The sequence below is a fragment of the Typha latifolia genome, chromosome 8 (genome assembly GCF_019914945.1).
Source record: "Typha latifolia isolate L0001 chromosome 8, TyphaL0001v2, whole genome shotgun sequence".
In the NCBI taxonomy this organism is placed as follows: domain Eukaryota; kingdom Viridiplantae; phylum Streptophyta; class Magnoliopsida; order Poales; family Typhaceae; genus Typha; species Typha latifolia.
Window position 1 is genome coordinate 12374179 of NC_133093.1, and position 22223 is coordinate 12396401.

General features: G+C 39.2%; 4 protein-coding genes across 6 annotated transcripts; 3 read left to right on the forward strand and 1 right to left on the reverse strand.

Moving 5' to 3' along the window:
* The first annotated feature begins 897 nt into the window (after window positions 1-897).
* On the forward strand, window positions 898-1607 carry LOC140794055 (oleosin 16 kDa-like). The gene has a single exon (XM_073145868.1). The coding sequence runs from the start codon at window positions 912-914 to the stop codon at window positions 1347-1349; it is 438 nt and encodes a 145-aa protein (XP_073001969.1). The 5' UTR covers window positions 898-911; the 3' UTR covers window positions 1350-1607.
* Window positions 1608-2195: 588 nt separating this feature from the next.
* On the reverse strand, window positions 2196-6207 carry LOC140794313 (serine/threonine-protein kinase D6PKL1-like). Its single transcript, XM_073146298.1, has 3 exons — window positions 6008-6207; window positions 4097-5583; window positions 2196-3169 (listed from the first exon to the last, which is right to left on the reverse strand). The coding sequence occupies exons 2-3, from the start codon at window positions 5344-5346 to the stop codon at window positions 2296-2298; spliced, it is 2124 nt and encodes a 707-aa protein (XP_073002399.1). The 5' UTR covers window positions 5347-5583; window positions 6008-6207; the 3' UTR covers window positions 2196-2295.
* A 3670-nt stretch (window positions 6208-9877) lies between these two features.
* On the forward strand, window positions 9878-17834 carry LOC140794145 (protein VASCULAR ASSOCIATED DEATH 1, chloroplastic). Of its 3 annotated transcripts, none has more exons than XM_073146029.1 (18): window positions 9878-10191; window positions 10280-10342; window positions 10920-10970; window positions 11170-11235; window positions 11309-11404; window positions 11618-11719; window positions 12325-12425; window positions 12500-12672; window positions 12854-12894; window positions 12979-13066; window positions 13146-13232; window positions 13338-13392; window positions 14472-14538; window positions 15752-15848; window positions 16518-16579; window positions 16680-16722; window positions 16862-17154; window positions 17349-17834. In XM_073146029.1, exons 1-18 carry the CDS (start codon window positions 10030-10032, stop codon window positions 17583-17585), a joined length of 1884 nt encoding a protein of 627 aa, XP_073002130.1. In that variant the 5' UTR covers window positions 9878-10029; the 3' UTR covers window positions 17586-17834. The 3 variants fall into 3 exon arrangements, with proteins under 3 accessions (XP_073002130.1, XP_073002131.1, XP_073002132.1); XM_073146030.1 differs by having other exon boundaries at window positions 16865-17154; XM_073146031.1 differs by having other exon boundaries at window positions 9906-10191; window positions 10286-10342.
* A 2360-nt stretch (window positions 17835-20194) lies between these two features.
* Window positions 20195-22152, forward strand: LOC140793565 (phospholipase A1-Ibeta2, chloroplastic-like). Its single transcript, XM_073145097.1, has one exon. It carries the CDS (start codon window positions 20353-20355, stop codon window positions 21931-21933), a length of 1581 nt encoding a protein of 526 aa, XP_073001198.1. The 5' UTR covers window positions 20195-20352; the 3' UTR covers window positions 21934-22152.
* Window positions 22153-22223: the final 71 nt, after the last annotated feature.

Genomic DNA, 22223 nt, shown 5'->3' on the forward strand with positions numbered 1-22223 from the left:
TCTTTCTTTCTTTCTTTTCCTCTCCTCCTTTTCTCCTTTCAGAGCAACAAATAAAGATATGAAAGCCATGGTCTTAGAAGTTAATATGTTATTAATCATGTGGTCACGATCCAAATTAGACTAAGTTTTCATGCTTGGTTGGTAGGTGGAAGATAAGCTCACGGTTTGGAGAATTAAATGCAAGACTGGTGCTACAGCTGTGGGAGTTGTCATCTCATTTTATGGGACCCTCTCCATTGTGTTCTCTTAGCCCCACAAGTCCCAAGTCCTTTCATAATATGGTGATGGAATCTAAAGCAAATATGGTCACATAGCCATCCTTTGCTGTTCGGCTAGTGGATGGGCTCAAGGCTCATGGAGCACCCACATATAAGTACATCGTGCAACTTAATATTGTCTAAGAGAAAAAAGAGTAACCAAGTGTTTATGACTTTATGTTCTTGAAAATGAGGGCAAAAGTGATTATGAACAAACCATGTGGTGGGTTTAGTTTTTATTGTCTTTGAACCAACTTTGGACATTAGCATGGAGAAAAAAAAATATATATATATATATATGTATGAATTTTGGACATTATATATATTCCTAAGTTTGGATTATTATCTAACTTTGGGCCTTCTTGTTAAGGTTTAGTAGCCTTAACAAGAAGGCCCAAGGCCCATATAAAATTAGTTACAAAATTTTGGGCCATCACAAGAATTTGTCAAAGCCCAGCCCAATATACCGAACCGGGATCCGATAACCGCGGTTACTCTCCTCCTCAAAGCTTCCAAAACCTACTTCACACGCGTCCCCTTCTTGCTGTCACACGCCTCACCCGAACACCTCCTCCCTCCACGTGTCCACCACCTTTTTCTATATTAACCCTCACTTCTTCTCTATTTCTCTATTACCCCACGGAAAAGAAATCGATGGCGGAGCACCAAGGCGGCGGAGGAGAGCACCAAATGGGTCCGGGGGGTGCCCAGATCCAGCGCCATCCCATGGCGGTGAGCGCAGTGAAGGCGGTGAGTGCAGCGATGTTAGGCGGCTCCATGCTTGTCCTCTCCGGACTCATCTTAGCCGGGACGGTAATCGCACTGACGGTGGCCACACCGCTCCTGGTCATATTTAGCCCAGTGCTCGTACCCGGGGCCATTGCGGTGTCGTTACTCGCGCTGGGTTTCGTCACCTCCGGTGGATTTGGCGTGGCTGCGCTCTCGGTTCTCTCTTGGATGTACCAATACCTCACCGGTAAACACCCGCCTGGAGCGGATCAACTCGACTACGCGAAGGGTAGACTCGCCTCCAAGGCTCGGGATTTCAGGGAATCGGCTCAGCAGAGACTTGACCAGGCCCAAAGGACCTAAGTGCAAAATTGTGGACTTTATCAGGGGCTTTGTTGCATATGTGCATCAATTTGTAGTTGTAGTTTTACCCTTGTTGGTGGTGGTGTTTCGTTTTTATCTCTTCTTCTCTTGGTTTAAGTTATTATGTTCGTGTAGTTTTCTTGTTTGTTTTTCTTTTCCTTTTGTTATCTTTGAAATAAGGATGTTCGTGTGCTTCTAGTTTTAATTTCCATGAGATAATTTTTAGGAGTGAGGAAAAATATATTTGCAATTTTGTTACGTTCTGTGCATGCATGCAATCCACGCGTTGATAAAATGGCCAAGAAGAGGGTGGTGGAATTTTTATGCAATTAACGACCGAGTAGATGTAAACCTAAATTATTGCATATATTTTCTACAGCAGATGCTTGCAATATATTTTATTATAATATAGTATCTAATAATGCTAATATTAATGGACGAGATTGTATCAATATGTATTTAAGTTTGTTCTTTATATTTGTTTTTTCATCCTTGTTAAAAAAACAAATGTTTTTACGAAGGAAAAATAAGGAGAACTTGTATTTCTAATTTTTTTTAAAAAGTTTATTCCTTCTTCTTTTGTATGTCAGGGGCAATGTTTCCCACTTTCCAGTAGGCACTTCCAAGTCCCAACTAAAAACAACTATGCAACAACTAAAACTATCTGTTGAAAGATTCTTCTTTTTTCTTTTCATCAGTGAGTCAAAAGTTCTATGCCAAAATCCCATTTCAAATAAGATGTCCTAGTCGATGACTTGTTTTTATTACCTCCTTTTCCTGGCAACGCACTTCATGCATAAAGGCAAGATTGTAATCTATTGTCAGATCCGAATTCAGAGTTGCAGCTGCGTGGTACTCATCAGATTAATCATTGATAACAAAGCCAACACATGAATAACAAACTGACCCAGTACAAATAGGAATAATATCCTATGATCAGAAACTTTCAGAAGAACTCGAAGTCCAGATACTTGCCTGCAGACTTCATGTCTGCTCCTCCTACCATCCTCTTGCTGCTGCTCCCCATCCCTTCTGCTAACCCGAATTTTGCTGGCAGCATGGCCTCGACCGGTCTCGGCACTTCAGGCGGTGTGCTGCATCGTATAAGTGCCCAATTTACGCCCTCGAAGAAGGGATGCTGCTTTATCTCAGTTGCTCCCCTTTTCACACCAAGACGATGCTGGGGCTCTTTAACTAGAAGACCTCTGATCAGATCCCTGCTCGCATAACTCGTTGATGGAGACTCTGGGAATCTAAGCTGCTGGCCAACCACATTGAATAATGTCGCCCGGTTGCCTGACCCCTTGAATGGTGTCTTGCTGTACAAGAGCTCATGCAGGAAGATACCGAAGGTCCACCAATCGACAGCGCTTCCATGGCCTTCGCCTTTGATGATTTCGGGGGCTAAGTACTCGTGGGTTCCGACAAAGGACATTGATCGAGCAGTCGTTGGCTCAGCCACTAGTTCTGGAAGGGTGGCAACCTGCTGCCCTGCCTCAGCTCTTGGTTTCCTAGTCTTCTTCTTGCTCTTCTGGTGGAAAAGTTTGGGCACAAAGCATGCAGGCTGAATGCAGACTGATGAAGGCTCTATGCAGGCAGGTTGGGCGCAGAAAGCTCCAGCAGTCCGTCGAGGATCAAACTCGAGTGAGGATGTCTTTATGAGTGTTGGGGATACTGCACACCTAAGAGAGAGATCAAAATCTGAAAGCATGATGTGACCGTCGTCCCGCACAAGGACATTTTCTGGCTTCAGATCTCTGTAAACAACTCCGAGCATGTGTAAATACTCTAGAGCCAGAAGTACTTCTGCAGCATAAAACCTGTTGCAGATAAGAAGTTAAGAACATATCATGACCTTCCGTTTTAGCTGAAAATTCCAGAATTCTGTAATTTCATATGAAGTCATTTAAGATGCGGTGCAGTTCAATATTTCTTAGGGAAGGGATAAAGCTATTCATGAGTATGATCATAACATAAGAAAAGCATGAAATAGAAGATAGAGAATATTCCATATGTAAATGTCAATCTGGATGCATTTACTTCAGTCAGCATTTCCAACGAGGGTGTAATTGATGATAGGTCTGTAACAGAGCTCATCCTTGACAGAGGATGAAAGATGAAAAGAAGAAAAGATTAGAGGCCTTAAAACTTAAAAGTTAAAAGATCCCCTCGACAGATAAAATCCCAACACTTTTAAAACCACTAGTTACATATAGAATGTTTTTTTCCAAACCATAGAAGCTCTTCTCATCCTTCCATGCTAATACAATATGTTAATAGGTATAAAAATGTATTACAAACATTCCTAACACCAACATCAATGTAAGGCCTTGTACTAGCTGACTAAAGAAAGTTGCGTTACCAAATTAAGGTTCTCTTTGATGGACGGCTAACATTCTGTTTACCTATTGCCAAAATTTTCTCTCTATCATTAAATTTGCAGGTTAAATGCTGCAAGAAATAATAATGACAATGGACACAACTGATAAGATGCCTTTTCTGGTCCATTATGTAAATATAATCTTGGCAGCATCTCAATGTGCTTCTTAAGGAATAAGAAGGATACGTAAAACCAGCCAATATCTCAACCAAAATCTCTTTCATGAAAATAGAAATCAGCTATCGATAGACATTATACATAACAAGGGTGATTTTGACTTGCCAAAGGAGAAGATGAGATTCGTGAGATAAAGCTGAATGCACATAAGATAAGTGGACAAAAAAGAGCTTCTTACTCTGAATATTACCTTGCTGCATACTCAGAGAAGTGCTTTCCTGGCTGCCGCTGCCTCAGCGTGTGTAAGTCTCCACCAGGACAAAATTCCATCACTAGACATGAAAACCTATCAGTTTCAAAATGTGTATACAATGTTGGAAGGAATGGATGATCCAGAAGCTGGAGAATGTCTCTTTCAGTTTGAGCCCTGTTCAACTTCTTCCTACTCGCTAAGGATGCCTTGTCCATCACTTTCATCGCAAAGTAGCACCTAGTCCCACTTAATTCTGACAAATAGACACTACCAATGTCACCGCATCCAAGCCGCTTGAGCAATCTAAAATGGCTCATTCCTAAAATACCATCTCGAGCCCTAACAGCAAGAATAGCTTTCCATCTTGGATCATTCCCCTTGTGAGGCTTATTAGCACTCCCTGTGACATTGCTCCAGTTACTATCATCGCTAAGCCCACTGCTATCACTTGCTCTGCTAATGCTAGTTTTTGCACTTTCAAGCGAGTCTCCTCTAACACTATCCTTAGCACTCTCGCAATTCCTTTCTGCACTTAACATACCGTCACTGTTGATCCCTTCACTTCTATAAGTGCCTGTGCAGCTGTGCACGACACTCATGGCAGTTGCAACACCGGTGCTGTCAATGCTGCTGTGAGGACTGACATTGCCACTAGGAGGCAGGGAAGCATCCCACACGCACTCCTTTTCTTCAGAATCATGAGGTAAGGTCGTGTTTTCCATGGCCTGTGATGCATGAGGAACAGAAAATGGAGGGGATGCTGCAACTGACTGGTTAGGTTCTTCAACGAAGCTCTCCTTTGGGGTAGGAACTACAGTATTTGGTTTCACACCTGGAACTCGGATTGAAAGATCATCAATAAAAGGACCTTTGACAGACAGGCCTTTCATCAGGCAAACCTCTTCGGACTCGCCTTGATCTATAGCGACATATACCGTCTTCATGAGATCCATATCAACAGGCTCCGGAGGATGGCTTGCCCCGGAGAAAGAGCTCCGGACCCCATCTTCGGACGAGTCAATACTCCTGAAGCTATCTCCCTCGGCTGCCAAATCCTTTGCTTCTGGATATGAGCTCTTCCCTTTCCATGCGTTTACAACTGCCGGCAAGCCCAAAATGCGAGATTTCTGAGCACTGGATGGACCTTCCTCGGTCCTCAAATCATCTTGGTGCAAATCCGATGCTTGAGCGACCAAAAGGGGCTTATCGGGCAGCACTTTCTTCTCAGAAATCCTATCCATCTCCATGGAATCTTTAACATCACCAATTCACGATTCCGTAATGTGCACACTGAACTTGGCAAAACTACGATAGGTCCACAAGAAATCTCAAGATGGATCTTCCTCTAGCCTTACGAATTCAAAGAACCAGCTCGGTTTCCCAGTTCTTCACACTAAAGAGAACTCTATATTACCTCTAGAAGCAAGCACTATAACACCAAGAAGCAAATAAAGAATTTTTTCCTTCTCTATTCCTCCAGATACCTATGAAAAAGATCAAAAACAAACGCAATAGACAAACTCAGGCCTCTAAAAACTCTATTTACCAATCAAACAACCAGCAAACTCGAACAAAGATCATATCCCACCACTACTAGCAATTAAAGCTACTATTTCCAAAAAGAAAGAAAACACTCTTTTAAATCTCCAAAAGAAGGAACAGTAGCAGAAAAAAAAGATTAAATCAAACACTTTGTCGACAAGAAAGGAAGAAGCCAGACATTCCACTCCGTTAGCGTACATTAGGAAACTTCCACTTCGCAAGACGAAAGAAAAAGAAAGTTCTCCTCGGGAGTATACAAATCACAACAAAGGAAGAACAATTCGGAGATCCGCGGCCGAAAAATAGAAGATTTGAAGCATAAAAAAAAAGGAGGGAAATAAAAAAGAGAGAAAGAAATCGCCGCACCTCCGGATACGAGAAGGGGGCGATCTCGAATACATTTCGATCTAGGGTTTGCCGAGCTCGAGCTAGGATTTCACGGCTTATCTGAACTCCAACTCCTCCTCTTCCATTTACCGTTTCCTTCCTCTTCTCCTTTTCGTTCTCCGCAGAGCCAAAGGAGAGAAGAAAAAGAAGAGAGTAACAGAGAAGAGTACGAGAGAGACAGAGAGCGCAACGAGGAATGCTCTATTTACAAATCGATCCCCGAATATTTGCAAAAAGCCCACCCCATTAATTTTAAGATTATGCAGAAAGAGGAGTGTTTTGCAAGAAGAGTAAACTATAAGGGGCGATGTGCAAAAACTCTCTCTTCTTTTTATATCTCTTCGGCAGCGCTAATTTTCAATTAGCACCAATAATGTGTGATTAGGATTTAATTAATCTCTAAAGGTATCTTAAATCTGGAGCTTGGGCTCTCTGGGCCCCAGTGGTGGCCCCACCTTTGCGTCGCTTTTGCGGTACACCCCTCCTACCTGTCGCCATCGCTTCTGAGGTATCATCCACCGTTGGGTACAGTGATTGATGCGATCTGATGGAATCACAGCCGTTGAATTATCTTGATCCGGTGGTATTGTTGTTGTCTGCTAGACTAGACAAAGATGTCATTTTTAGGACGTATCATTTATCCTTTGGTTTCCCCTCTTAAATAAGTTAATTATTCCCTTCAGATATTAATTTATTTCTTAGTTTAATTTAAATTAAGGTGTGAATGTCTTATTACTTCAAAATATCATAATTACAATTCTTTTTTACTATTCTAAAAACTAATATTAAATTTAACAAACACATTTAAATATATACTATAAGTATTTTATTACTAGGGGACAAGGGACTACTGAATGATTAATTTTACAAACCGAATACAAATGATATAAAAATCAAATAATAATCGATTATAATAGCACCCTCCGAGGGAGCTAAATTTATTTTCTCCGATATATTGATCAGGAGAAGGGAATTCGGCTGGATAATATACACGTGGCATTTATTTTCTACACTGTACTTCTTTTTTTTAATAAAAGAATGCACATAATGTACTTATATATTCTAATATTTATCTTTGGATATATTTTTTTAAAAAAAAGGAACAAAAAGAATTAATAGCAAGCAATATAGTACAGTCATGGAGTGAGACAATAATAACAAGCACACTTCTTTTTGGATCTCCTTCTAATTCTTTTTGTAAATGTAGTACAACAACAAAGTAAAACAAAGCATTCATATGGTGTAAGATTAGTAGGTACATGGTTAAAAATATAAGCAAAAATAAAATAAAAATAAAGGCCCCACCACTACTTCTACTTACTATTCCACAGGCTTTATCAGATTAAAGTTTGGAAAGGAATCATACAAGTGACCTTGACCATGTCCCTCTTTCTTTCTCTAGTTCCAACATGAGAATAGCCTGATGAGCTATTCCTAGCCCTTCCTTATAAGAAAAACCAAAAGAGAGACTTTTAATTAGATCTTGTATTATTATAATAAAAAAGTTATGTGTATATATTTTTGTAACAGTTTTAAATTAAAGACAGCTGAATAGTATTGAATAAAAGAAGGTATAAAGAAAAAGAAATGGGAGGATCCCTAGGTTTTACCAAGAGAGATAGGCATCAAGAACTTAACCTAATCATTTAATCAAACATGTGGATGCATACATAGTCTACTAAAGATCCAACCTTGGTATTTGGGCTTCATAAATATTTTTCATGTTGTCTTGTCAAATGCAATCTTTATCAGTATCACAATTGTTTTGCATCATTAAGAAATGAAGGGGACAGCCATCATCTACCTCACTCTATCTCTAAAATGGCCACCAAGAATCCTATGATCTTTGCTAGGTGGAAGGAACAAGGTGTACATAATATTATAATACCATGGCTAGGCTCTTCAACACTACTACTACTACCTATGCTTCCCATAAAATTTGAACAGTTTTGGTTTAAATCACATGCAAAATCCATAACATTAGAAATTTCCAAACAATTTAACATTTAATAAATGAGATTTTAACATAATTATCTTTTAAAAATATCATAATTGCAGGGTAAATTTTAATTAAGCATACTTAAAACTAAAATTAGATTAAAGAAAGTATTTTGCCTTTGTATAAATTATTTAAAATAGTTTAAAAGTTGTTCAACACTTATTTAAGACAATATATAATTGATAAATATTTTAGATTAAAGTGTGAGGTGGGCTGAGAGCCAAATTTGCATAAAGGTACCTGAAAATTAGTTTATATATATATATATATATATATATATAATATATATAAAGCTAAAATGGGATCATTCTCCATCATGGCATCATATCATGTTCCAGCATAAGACCCCATTACCAACTTTTCCACCATATGAAACTTTAATAAATCTTTTATTGGTCATGGGGCATTAAGGGGGTTCCAAATTAGCCTCTATTGAATTGTATAATGCCCACTGTAGCTGCATCATTATGTCCCATAGTTGCCTATATCACATGGGAAGAAAATTCCATGGCTATAATGATTTTTAATCAACAAAGCCCCATACAAGTTGATATTAATTAGCTCTAAATTGTAACCTCTTAGGCCATGTAAAAGACTAAAATCAACAGCTCATATTTAGGTGTTTAGGATTTATTTAGGCTAATAGCTCTTATTGGGCCAGGCTGCTCAAGTTGGGCTAGTTGGGCCTCATTTGCTCAGCCCACCTTATGATATTATAGTTAAAAGAGTTATAAGAGTCAATGGAGCTGTTGATCGAAACGCTTTAGATAATGTTTCACGTCTCTTAATTCTTTTTACTAAAATGTTTAACCATAAATTATTTTAGTTATTACCGTGATAAGTAAAAATATTTTGATATTTAAATTTAAGTGTTATTTATTTTGATAAATAAATTTTAAAATAGAGCCAATTTGGTCAAAAACTCGAGTTTAAGTCAATGAGATGTGGTCATGTGGACCAGCTGTTTGAACCAACTACCAATCTTGTCGTATTGCCACAGCAACACGCTAATAGAATATGGATGACGTGGCACTCTATTATATACGAGAGTTGATGACGTGGCAGTCCAGACGTTCGCTAGCGCTGAGGGATAGGGACATTTTTTAAAAATAAATGTGAATTAAAAATGTTGAAGTAAATATAAATAAATAGCTCTGGACTCTGGAGGAAGGAGGCTTGGTTTATTCTTAATTCTCAAAAATAGCTAGAGGAATAAATCAGAGAAGACAGCGATTAATTTGTTTCCTTTTAATTCCTTTTATAAAATTGCACATTTTATTTTACATTTTAATAAATTTATTTTATCGTAATAAAATACGCATCAACTATAAAAATAAACTTAATATTACATTATTAAATTGTAGAAACCTAGGACAAACCAATTTAAAAAAATAAAAGACAAGAAGAAACAAGTAATTTTTTTGCACAAATTTGTATTCATCTCCTTTCTCTCTTCCAAAAAAAAAAATTCTAAATATTATTTTTTCGATACATCCTTTTGGTCCTTATTTTAATTTCAACTTGAAAGTTTCTTTTTTTTTTAAATTAAAAAAAAGCTCAATTTTAATTTCAACTTCATCGGTTTGTTTTAAATTAGGGAAATTCTCACCGGTACGTTGCAGTCCTTATCAACTGCCCTTGATCGCAAGTATGGTCATTTTCAGGAATTTACTGCACAGCTACGTGTGCCGGTTTTACTGGCTAGGACTCCAAAAGCAGTAGCTTACATTTTCGGATGTAGTAATTTTCGTACAACTATTCCTGCAGAGGCTCGACATTAGACTCGCAGCCGAACCGACATTTATTTATTTATTTATATTAATAGTCGGAAATAATTTTTTCCGTTTCTTGCACTCTTCTTCGCTCTTTCCCCCACTCTGTCTACATCCCACAAGCGAAACAAGAACTACCGTTTTTTAAACACCCACCCACCCACACCGACCTCATCTCTCTCTCTCTCTCTCGATCTCGACCCTAGAGCTTCTCACGGGGATCGGATCCAATGGCCGTGGCCTCGCCGAGCAGGGAGAAGACGGAGATGCCGGCGGCGTCACCCTGCCGCTCCTCGCCTTCAAGGGCTGGGAGGACGGACGCCGACGCCGCCTCCGAGAGCTCCTCCGTCCACTCAGGCGATACCCCCGATCGGAGAGATGTCGACGCCTTGGTACTCTACTCGAACTCTTTTAATTTTCGTCGTCGTCTCCTTGTTGGGGGTCTTGGTTCTTGCATCTTGATTCGGTTTCTACTGGTAGGGTCAGGGTCTGGCGAATAGGAGCGAGGAATACCGGCTGCTGTTTCGACTTCCCCCTGATGAGGTCAGTGCGGTTGTGGATTTGGTTGGCGCAATTGCCCCTCTCTGTTTTCTGTGATTGCGAGGGAGTGCCACCGGGAGTGTGATTGCTTTGGATCTTGCTCTTGTTTTCTTTGGTGTTCTTGGGTTAAGATAACGTTGTTTGTGGATAAATCTTGATCATTTTCTTAGCATATATTGAAGTCGTATTAGTTTCCTCCTCCTTTGGAACTTTTGCATGCTATTGAATTTGAATGCTTCATGAGTCCGATGACAAGCAGCAAGTTCTTCTATAGTTTCCATGCCTAAATGAACTTGAAATTTTTCTTTCTTGAATACCTTTAGCAATCTGTTCGATTATAGCCCCATAAGGGTTGCTTCTCTATTCCATGCCCGAGGAGCCTGCCATTCTCTTGATGTTCATCTACTAAATAAAGTTTGTTCATGTGGGTTTATAATGGGCAATCAAATGGAATTGACTACCAGACACATAATTGGACCGTTGTTAATTTTTATCTGGACAGTTAGAGTCACCAGACACATACTTATGGATAACTTTCTATTGGGCCTTCTAATTATTATTATTTTTATTTTCTGTGAAGGTTCTTGTACAAGATTTTAATTGTGCCTTTCAAGAAAATATCCTCCTACAGGTACGCATTCACTTATGTCTTTCATGTAATTCATGAGTTGCTGAACGATGCATGTATATTATTGTACAGTTTTTTTTTCCGTTACTTTCTATGTATCTTATTAAGTTGTCCTCTTTTACATGTTAAATAATCAGTATCTTATTAAGTCATTTGCATCACAATATTATTACTGTCAACTCACTATCTTCTGCCCTCGCAGGGCCATATGTACTTGTTTATTCATCACATCTGCTTCTATTCAAACATTTTTGGTTTTGAGACAAAGGTACTGAATGATTCTTTGAAGTTTGTCTTTACCAAATACAGAGATTTTGTTCTTACATGGATTTGTTATGCAGAAAATAATTCCGTTTCATGAAGTCACTTGTGTTCGTAAAGCAAAGACAGCCGCAATTTTTCCTAATGCTATAGAAATTCTTACTGGAGGGAAGAGGGTAAGAGAATTTTTTTGGTTCTTTTTTCTCTAAGTAGACTGGAAGTTAGTTTGAAACTTGTAGCACAACCAGATGGAATTCTGTCCTTAAAATTTCTGTCTGAATATAGTGGTTGTTAAATTCCTTGGGTTTTCAGAAAAAGAAATAAGTTGTTAAGGTTCTTCTGTATGATGTTGGCTCCAAGCTCCTTATGTCTTTATTTTGAACTGGCAGCACTTTTTTGGGTCTTTCTTATCGCGCGATGAAGCTTATCGTCTCATTATTGATAGCTGGGCACAGCATAGCAGTGATGCCAAAGCTTTCCAAGATTCCTTGGTGAGCAGCTTCCTCATATTAATTGGTGGTCCTTTTTAAAATTTTGGTGCATGATTTTCCACCAGAAGGAAGAGGTTTAAAGCTTACCAACTGATCCATTACAAATTTGCACCTTGTTTATTTTCACATAGAACTGCTAAAACAACTTGCAAATATATGAGCCAGTTAGTTATCTATTACATGACGTGTGAGATTTCAAAATCCGATAATGCTGGAATTCTTCATTTTCATGCTTGCACACCCATGCGTCCACTTAGTTAATTTATGCAAGATTACTGAGAATATGATAGTCTGTAGATTTACGAAAAGTTTAAATGTGCATTAAGAGAATTTAGATATGCTCTAACTGCTGCTTAGGGAGATTTGATAAGTTGATGTTCCTTTAACAGTATTTGCCCTTTATTTTATGTTGAAGGTGACATAATTATTGGGTGCTAGATAAATACTACTTAGATACTGTAAGTTTTCATAGGTTACAAACTTATAATAAAGCTCTTAAATAAGTTTTAACTTAGTACAAGTCTTAGCACTGTTCCAGTCATACATGTCATTTTTCCGGCTTTTTCAAGATGTAGTGTAGAGCTAGTGATTAATTTCTGCTTCAGGATTCAAAGTCAGAGGGCAGCAGCCCAGACAATGGACCTGTAATTTTGGAAGCGACAACAGAATCCAGACGCTATGAAGATGATTTACCATCCTCATACAGGTTACATCTTGAACAAGAAAGTAACTGGTTTAATCATATTCTGATGTTAATCTTGTTTCATTTCTCTTGTTCAGGATTAAGGATGTAGATACTTCAGAATGTAAATCTATGGCTAATGATAGCTTTGACATCAATGTGTCCAAAACATCCTTAGAAGTTCAGCAGAACGGAACAGAAGAAAATGTTGACCATTCATACCCTGTGAGCCCTATCACTTGGCAATGTGAAGATGCTGATGCTCCCAATGGTGAGCGATCTTCTTTTTTATGCACAATATGGAATATCCATATTCTTTAAATGCTTATTGACACTATATGACTCACCTATTATGCTGTATTTAGTTTTAAAAGTGATGTTTTATCGGGTATGAGTATATATTATACTTCCTAATCAAAGCAGATTTGACACTTAAGTCTTCAAATTTGCAGTGCCTGATTATTTCACGATGGTTGCAGAGGCTAAGTTTCCGGTGATGCAAACTTAATTTATTGTACCTTTTAGTTATTCAGCTTATCCTTGACGCATTATTAAAGTATTTGACAAATGATTGTAGGTTTGTGTGGAAGATGTTTTCAATTTCTTTATCTCTGATCATGGTTTTAACTTTCTGGATGATTTCCACAAAAGATGTGGTGACAAGGGTAATATACTTTAGTCTCATAGCACAAACAGATACTAAGATCATCTTCTGGTGCTTATGCTATTCCGTTGTGCTTCCAGATTTCCGCTGCACTCCGTGGCGTCAACATGAACAGTTTGGATATGTGCGTAATGTCTCATTTCTGCATCCAGTGAAAATATATCTTGGTAAATACAAATTACCTTCTAATTCACTTTATTCACTGAAGTTTCTTTTTAATTTATTACTATTATTTGTAATATCTATTTTGATTTCTTTTAGTTGTATTCAAGGTGCAAAATTTGGTAACTGCCAGGAGGTGCAGAAGTTTCGTGTATATAGAAACAGGTAACCTCAACCTCCATTCTTGTATCCTGGCATTCATTTTCATCATCTTGTTGCATCACAACTTGTTAATACAGATTATGTATGAGGAAATGTTAATTTATTATACAAATAGAATTTTCCTGTATTATTTTATAAGTTAATGGCTTAATGCACACATTCATTTACAGTTGTATCCTATTATATCCATTAACTGGTATTGCAGTTGAATAATTAGATATTAGTGGGTAGTTATACTGATTGGGCTGATTCCTGTACAAATGTTGTCTATTAGGATTTTTTTTTATTGGTTTAGTTTCATCAATTTGTGGGCTTTTTAACTGAGTCCTGCATCTGTTTTGGTTCTGACTGTGGTCATGTACCTTTGGATGTTAAAATCAGTAATCAGTTTTATCTACTTTCCCCAATCCGTGGTCTTGATGAACAAGTACTATTCTGCAATTTGTTGATGATTATGAAGTCATTCTATTTGTGGCTATTTTAACATCTTTTGCATGCATCCAAATGGTTCATATGGTGTTTAATAGAGATTATAGTGCATATTAGGTGACAGTGATAAACAAGTTGAAATGCAATAATGCTTGTTAATATCCGCGATTTGAGAATAGCGTGAAGCTTCTAGTCATCTGATATGCCTTATACCTTCATTTGTAGTTTGGGTCACTCTACCAGAGTGTAGGTCCTTAAGCTCCTCCCCATTGCTATGCACTGAATCACTAGCTGCAGAAGCAACCAAAGAGAAAGTAGCCTGCAATTTGCTTTTATGTATATCAGTACTTACCATTGTCCTCTTGATTTTTATTGAGTTCAAAAGAACAAATAAGCCGTCCTCATTTTGGCTTTTATTTGGTTAAAACCTATATGCCACTTGATAATGCTTGATACTAAGAAGTAACATATTGATGTCCGTTCTTTTGTCTGTTACCCTAGTGTTTTCAGCTATCTTCATTATATACTTCTTATGAAGAACATGAATATTCTCATTTATGCATGAATGAAACTCTTGAAACCTATATTTGTCTTGTGAAAATAATTGGGAACAGCTCTTAACATCTTTATGTTCACATATTATTGATCACCAGCCATATAATGATTGAGACATCTCAGCAAGTCAGCGAGGTGCCTTATGGGGATCACTTCTGTGTTGAGGTATGACATTCAAAGCCCATGTCTAATTTTTTTTACCTATTTGCATCTTAGAAAATGTTGAGTGGTATTTATTAATCTTTTGATACCATCAACAATTTACATGTATACTAATGATGTATAGTAAATAAATTGTCCGATGCATGGATGGCTGTGCCACAGACGCACCAAGCATGTGCCGCAAGAGAGGGAGAGAAAAAGAGGAGAGAGATTACTTAGCTCCACTCTTCGACCTCGTCATCGCCGCTTGCTGCTCGCCGCCATTGTTCATTGTTGGAGAGCTCTGTCGATGAAGGCGTCGTTGTATCGTTGGGCGGGTGAATAAAGACTTAAAGTTGCGGATTCAAATCTGAATATGCAACTTTAAGTCTTTATTCACCCGCTCGAGGTCTTCTTCCTCAGGCTAGGGCTAAAGCATCCCCACATGGGATGCAACAACGACGCTTTCATCGACGGAGTTCTCTGGCACGACAGGCGACAATGGCGGTGACGAAAGCTTGACGACGAGCGGATCGCCACTAGGAGAGTTGCCGTGCGGCATTCCTCGTGCTACGTGTTGGTACGCTGCCAGCACGATAAGTGCTGATCGGCATGCCCCGTGCTGGTTGGCATGGCCATTTGTTTGTTGCATGTTTAAATTCCTTTGAGCGATAGAGCTGCACAAGAAATAGGAAAGTTGGGGCATGTATCTATTCTTTTATTCATAGAAATTATAATGCTTGTGCTTTGACGTTAGACTGTCTTTAATTTTGTGCTGCTTTCTTGTGGATGTATAAAACCAGATTTAGAGTATATAAATACCTACAATTGTTGGTCTTATATAAACCCTAAAAACAGATTTCAGTTGTACAAGTTAATCCTTGTTTGCTCAAAAGAACTCTTTCACAGTTAGCACTGCCTGCCAATTGACCTAATTGCTTTCAAGGATTATTAAGTTGCACTAAGCCTTTAATATTGAAGTTGTGTGTCAAACTCTATATTAGTAACTCTGTTGGGCTTTTAGTCCCCAAAAAATAAAAATCTGTTGTGTTGGATCTTTTTGCATAAATTTAGACTAATTAATTTATATAGGTAACATACCAATAATGATCGCATGTTCACCTAGGCTAATAAGTATTTCATAGTAGAGCAGGCCTACATTTATATTGCAAAAATTCTTGACCAAAACAGTGAACAGAGCACATGAATTATCTTGTCCTATTTGTTCTATATATAGGGGATATGGGATATTAGACAAGATTTTATCGAGGGAAATGGTTGCCTTCTCAGGGTGTTCTCAAATGTCGCATTCTCCAAGAGAACTATTTTTAAAGGTATGTCCTTCCGTACAGAAAGCTTGAATTGTTCTCTAAAAAGAATAATCAACTGCCAATACCTCACAGTTGTTACTTGTACATATTCTATACTTAGATTCCATTTTATTTGACTCTATTGTTGCATTAGTATGAAGTGAAATTTATGTGAACCATGAATCTGATGGTAATGCTTTTTTGTTATTCATGTTATCTTGCGATAATACTTGTGGACCTGATGCAGATGCTTTTTCTATAGATTGGTCATCTTTTTAGGAGTCATAAACTGCTCTGGCATACCTAGTGAGAACTACATAGTGAGACACAACCCAATGTCTATTGTTTCTTTTTCTTAAGTTGAAGATACAGTGTCCATGAAATATATATATTGAAACAGTGTCCATGAAAGAATCTGAGAAAGACATATTCTTCAGTATGTCTACAATCTATCTTTTGGAGCTTTTAGTCAGTAGGAAAGGGTCAATCGGTTGTTTTTAACATAGTCGACAAAGGATTTCTAGGTGTGATGGATGAGAGGATGCTATTCATGCATCTGACACAATCAAGCATCTTACTGGAGAATGCTTTAATAATTTTTTCGATATATCTTGTTCTTCAATATTAACTTGCTAGTATCCTTCAACCAAACATTGTTGGTACTTATTACCCACTCTGAACATATATTTACAGGAAAAATAGAGCAGTCAACCAAAGATGAATGCCGAGAAGTTTATGCAACTTGGATCAAGAGTGTATGTTCTCTCTTTATTTCTTGAAATATTTTGTTTTTGTATATCGGTTTCATGTCAATATTGCAGAAGGAAAAATATAACCGCGTGCTATGCCTTCCAGGCTCAGGAATTATTGAAGCAGAAGAATATCGGGGACTCAGAAGGTTAGTATTTTAAATGTGCAAGCTGTGCAGAAGCATCAATCATGATGCAGTAAACATGGCAAATCTTTTTTCTAGGAAAAAACTTAATGTTGGTATTTTGGCATATCATGATGGTTTGGTTTCTATAATGTTTATACAGCAGGAGTTACTGATCAGAATAGGGCAATCGGAGGTAGCACTGTTGAATTAGGAAATTCTTCAAAGTCTTTAGAAGAGACCTATGCAACAGTTAACCCTGCAAGCATTCCTTGTGATGTGACTGGTACTACTAGTGCTGTTCCACCCATTGAGATGCCTACGCAAGATAATCTAAGAACATCTCTAGCATCCACTTTCAGAGAATTGCGGTCCATACTTCTTCCGTATTCTAAAACAAGTCATTTTCCTCTGATGTTAGTAATTGCATTTGTGGCTATCCTTATCCTAATGCAGGTAAGTTTTTTCTGTGGCTTCTTGCTTCATTCATTACCGACATCCCACCCACTTTAGTGATCTCTTAGCAGCTCGTTTCTTTCAAAAGTCATTGGAACTGAAACTGTTGAAGAACATAATCGTCAACATTCTGACATTTTTTTTCTGATACTACAAATATCGATTCCATTTTTTGGCCTTGCTGTTGCTTGCAGGTAATTGTCATTCTTCTGTTAACCAGATCCCCTGAAGTCCACCTAGTTACTCCGGATAACTATATGAGCAACCCTGGTAATTACCAATCAGATAGCATAGCGTGGTTGGAAAAGCGATTTAGAAACCTTAAAGAAGAAATGCACTTGGTAGAGACTCGCATGGAGAGGATGCATTATGAGTTTGCCTGGTTGAAGGCGCATCTAGAAAGCCTGGAGAAACTCAAGGCCAAATCGTGACTATAAACAGCATCCGAATAGGTTTAACAAGGATCCTAACTACATTCAGGAACAAACTATTGAGATGTCCGCTTGCATCAGGGGGGGGCATTACCAATATTGTAGCTGTTCACGAGGCAATTCTCTTTGTTGTGTGAAATATGAATGCACTGATGTACACTATAATGGTTTTTTGCCAGTATAGAATAATCCTCGTATAGCTTTACAAAGTACTTTGTTGTTCAATGATAAGTACAGTTTTCCTTTCCAGCTCGGGTCAAGTATGTAAAGTATAATAGTACATGCATTGTCGAACTACATTCGCTAGAGGAATAGATGCTGTAACTAAAGATATATAAAAGTTGTGGATTTTTACATAATTGACACTAATCTTTTTAAAATATCATAATTATCATTACATCATTTAATATATTGTAATTATTGTTGATGCTTTTAGAAGTGTCATTATGGTTGGTTTTTAATAGATTAATTTTAAAGCTTAATTATATTTTGCCCCCTTGTATTTTGATACAGTATCATTTTATCACTGTACTATAAAAATGTATAAATATTTTTCTAGGTTTTTGAAAAGCTATAACTAAATTACTGTATGGGTTAAAACTTATTTGACAAGTACGTGAATAATATATTGTTGGGTAAAATATTGGATAACTTTGAACTATTTTAATATAATTTTTAAAGGGCAAAATAAATTTTTTATTAATTTAAGTTTAGTTTTAATTGTGATTAATTAAATTTAACTAATATAATGATATTATTTTTTTTGTAAACACACATAGCGATAATTATAATATTTTGAAAGTTTTTAGTGACCATTATGTTTACAAAAGAGAAGAAAAAAACGAAACTGTACAAGTTAAGAGTAGCTCGGATTTGGTAAGTTAAAAGATACATTAGCTACGTAGATGAACTTTTGCAATATATTCAAAGGTTTCTTTTCTGGTTTGAAAAGCGGGAACAGAGCGTGTCTAGGATTAACAAGTCAGAAGGTTGAATTCATATGAAGTCACGCACAAGCCTCTAAGTCTTGTATACTTTTACTTTTTGCCTCTAGTGTTCACACATAGGTATGAACTTATGCTTCCAACTTTTGTTCTCCGATGTACAATTTGACCGTGTGAGCCCACAGATTCAGCGTAATTAATATCTAATCAAAGGTTTCTTTCTTCTGCCGGCTGGCAGACCATTACAACTAATCGACTAAGCGCACATCTATACCACTTCTCTTCTCACCATCACCGATTAATGACCTCATATCAAATTTATGAGAGCATAAATCGAAGCATTTGCATAGAAAAAAAGAAAATAGATTTTCAAATAGTAAATAATAAGCTTTTGTGTATCAGTTTATATAAAATTGTATACATTTTATTATAAAAAGATATACATCTAGTATGAAAAATATATGTATTCAGTTTCTAAAATCTAATATTGTCATTATTTTTAAAAAAAAAACTGAGAGCTTTTTTTCTATAAATAACCTCAAAATCTGCATCATGAAAGGGGGCTAAATGTGAAAAACCAAGGTCTTTAATAATGCGCTGACTATCTGTTGGAAAGAATTAAGTAGGGTAGGATTTCTCTTGGAAGACCGTGGCGGTGGCATATCTTAATCTGGTATTCTGAACAAATGGAGATAATAAGTTGTATGTAATAATATTTCTTTGGTATTTAATGACTGACGTGGTGAAAACTTCAATTACGTAATGTAGAATAGTTCTTTTGTTTTTTAAAGACAAAATCAGGGAGTAGAAAGTCAAATATATATATATATATATATATATAAAATCAGGGAGTAGAAGGTAACTAAATTGTTCTCCGACCAACGATCAATGATTTTGATCAAGGAAATCCAACATCCGATATACATCACAGCCACTTGGCCGCTAGATCATCCCTATTTTGGCAGGCAACAATAACAAGCTGCAAAAATAAACGGAGTCCCAAAAGGGTCGGATCTGCCGACAATGCAGCGAGGCGTTTGGTCAACCTTTGGGACTCAAATTGAGGTTAAATCCATGTTGGAATAGTCAGATGAAAAGATTAGTAGTAGTAGGTAGTAGGCAATGGCCAACGGAGCAAAGCTGGGTTGAACCGTTTCACTCTCCACAAATCTCACCACGTCTCGTGCAAAATATCAAACAAGTCAGAGGCGACACTTGGCGTGACCAATTAACCAACAACCCACCTTGCAACTTTAAATCGATCGATCTTGGAACCGTCAGAATGAAAGACCAGTAGGCCAGAAAGCAAGCTGGGTTGAACCGTTTTCCCTCTTCCCTCCCCAAAATCTCAAATCTCAAATCTCAAATGGGCATCACACTTAGCCGAGCGTCATAAAATAAAGTCTTCAAAATAGTCTCTTCTTCCTCTCGTACGCACGATCCTAGCTGCCGTGGAGGACGAAACATCCTACCAACCACGGAAACTAACTACCTCCCCTGCCATCCTCTGACTACGACCGAGTACCGGAGGCGGATCGTTATTTTTTTCCCAACAAAATTTAAGCTACGTGGCGTCCGCGTTCCAAAAGAGCGCGTTTTCTACCGTACGTAATAGACAGTGGAAATAGATATAATTTGTTCTGGGGCATTGAAGTATCTACTACCTATATATAGAGAGACTGCCCAAAATATATAAGTATCTGGTACTAGTTACTTATCAGCATCCTTCCATCATTTCCTCCGCTCTCTCTGTCTCTCTCGGCCAAATTAAAGGACAAATTCAAGGATCGGCCGTCTTCGGAAACAGCAATAAAACCATATCCATGCCTGTTATCGGCGCCGTGGCGACCCCACCTCGCCAGATCTCTCCGTCTCGTGCTACTACTCATCGCCGTCTACACTCTCCTCTCAACCCCCATTCTTGCTCCCTTAAAACTACTACCTCTTCCTCCGCTTCTACCGTAACTACTAAAACCCACCTCTCCAATCTCGACCGCGTCCTCTTAAAGCCATCCACCCAGTTGACGACTATCCCACCGCTTCCCCAAACAAAACCGACAACCCAAAACAACAAGAACGATCAACCGTCGCAAGATCATGGGATTTTTAACGCTCTCAATCTCTCTTCAATCTTCAAATTCCCTTTCACCAGGCTGCCGATGCCCGAGGAGGCATCGCCCCGGAGCTTGAATTATATCCAGCGTCTCTTATCGGAATCGCCGCGCCTGTCCCCGAAGAACTCGATAGCTTCGCGGTGGCGGCGTTACCACGGAGGAGATCAATGGAAAGGACTTCTCGATCCTCTTGATGAGAATCTGCGTCGCGAGTTGCTTAGATATGGAGATTTTGCTCAATACGCTTACCATGCCTTTCATTCTATACCATCCTCCTCCGCCGCCACGTCACCCTCCAGCCACCGCCACCGCCATCTCATCCTGCCCGACCGGAACTACCGTCCCACGCGCAGCCTCTTCGCCACGTCGGCCCTCTCCCTCCCAACCTGGGCCCAACCCCGGAACGCCCCCTCGTGGCTGACACAGCAGTCCAGTTGGATCGGTTACGTCGCCGTCTGCGACTCCGAACGCGAGATACAGCGGATGGGTCGCCGAGATATTGTGATCGTGTTACGTGGCACCGCCACGTGTCCCGAGTGGGCCGAGAACCTCCGCACCACCCTCACCCCACTAAGCAGCGACAGCGAAGGCGAGAGCGAGGGCGACTCCTCGCACGTCCCGAAGGTGGCGCGCGGCTTCCTGAGCCTGTACAAGACCGCCGGCGAGCACGCGCCGAGCCTTTCGACGACGATAGTCGAAGAGGTCAAAAGATTGATGGAGATTTATAAAGGAGAGGAGCTCAGCATCACGGTCGTTGGCCATAGCCTCGGCGCCGCCCTCGCCCTCCTCGCCGCTGAGGAGCTCAGCACGTGCTCCCCGAACGTCCCGCCCATCGCCGTCGTCTCCTTCGGCGGGCCCAAGGTCGGGAACAGGGCCTTCGCCGACCGGCTCCAGAACAACCCTAAAGTCAACGCCCTGCGGATAGTCAACGCTGGCGACCTAATCACCCGCGTGCCGGGCGCGCCGGCGCCGATCCCGCGCGTGAGGGAGGGGTACGTGCACGTGGGAACGGAGCTGAGGTTGGACAGCGGCGCCTCCCCCTGCCTCCGGCCCAACGCCGGACCGGGATGCTGCCACGATCTCGAGGCCTATCTCCACCTCATTGACGGGTTTACCGGGTCGGGTCGGCCATTTAGATCCGACGCGAGGCGGAGCATCGTGAGGTTGTTGCAGCTGCAGCGGTCTAATGTGAAGAAGGTGTATGTGAACCGGGCTCGGGCTCTTGGGGTTGACCCGGCTGCCGCTGTCGTCAGAGCTGACCCATATGGATACGTGGCTAGCCCTTCCTAGATCTTGACCCAGTCTTGGAGAGTTAGTGGTCAACGAGAAGTTTGGTCAAGTTCAATGTTGGTGCCCGACTTGGTCAATCCTATCTCTACTTTTTTTTTTGTCTTTATAAATTAATTATACCTTTGTATCAATTACCGAACCAACAAAATTGTTGGGCTGAGAATTATTCATTATATTCTTTTAATGACATATTTATTATCATTTTGAATTGAAACAAAATTTAATTTAATTTAATTTAATTTTAAATCCCTTACTCTACGCGAGTTTCGAGACTATGCAAAAGTTTGGCG

Coding starts and splice junctions, on each gene's coding strand:
- LOC140794145 (XM_073146029.1), top strand. CDS start 10,030: ATGGCCGTGGCCTCGCCGAGCAGGGAGAAGACGGAGATGCCGGCGGCG. Junction 10,192..10,279: donor GGAGAGATGTCGACGCCTTG/GTACTCTACTCG, acceptor TTCTACTGGTAG/GGTCAGGGTCTGGCGAATAG. Junction 14,539..15,751: donor GGGATCACTTCTGTGTTGAG/GTATGACATTCA, acceptor TTCTATATATAG/GGGATATGGGATATTAGACA.
- LOC140794055 (XM_073145868.1), top strand. CDS start 912: ATGGCGGAGCACCAAGGCGGCGGAGGAGAGCACCAAATGGGTCCGGGG.
- LOC140794313 (XM_073146298.1), bottom strand. CDS start 5,346: ATGGAGATGGATAGGATTTCTGAGAAGAAAGTGCTGCCCGATAAGCCC. Junction 3,170..4,096: donor TTCTCTGAGTATGCAGCAAG/GTAATATTCAGA, acceptor TATCTGCAACAG/GTTTTATGCTGCAGAAGTAC.
- LOC140793565 (XM_073145097.1), top strand. CDS start 20,353: ATGCCTGTTATCGGCGCCGTGGCGACCCCACCTCGCCAGATCTCTCCG.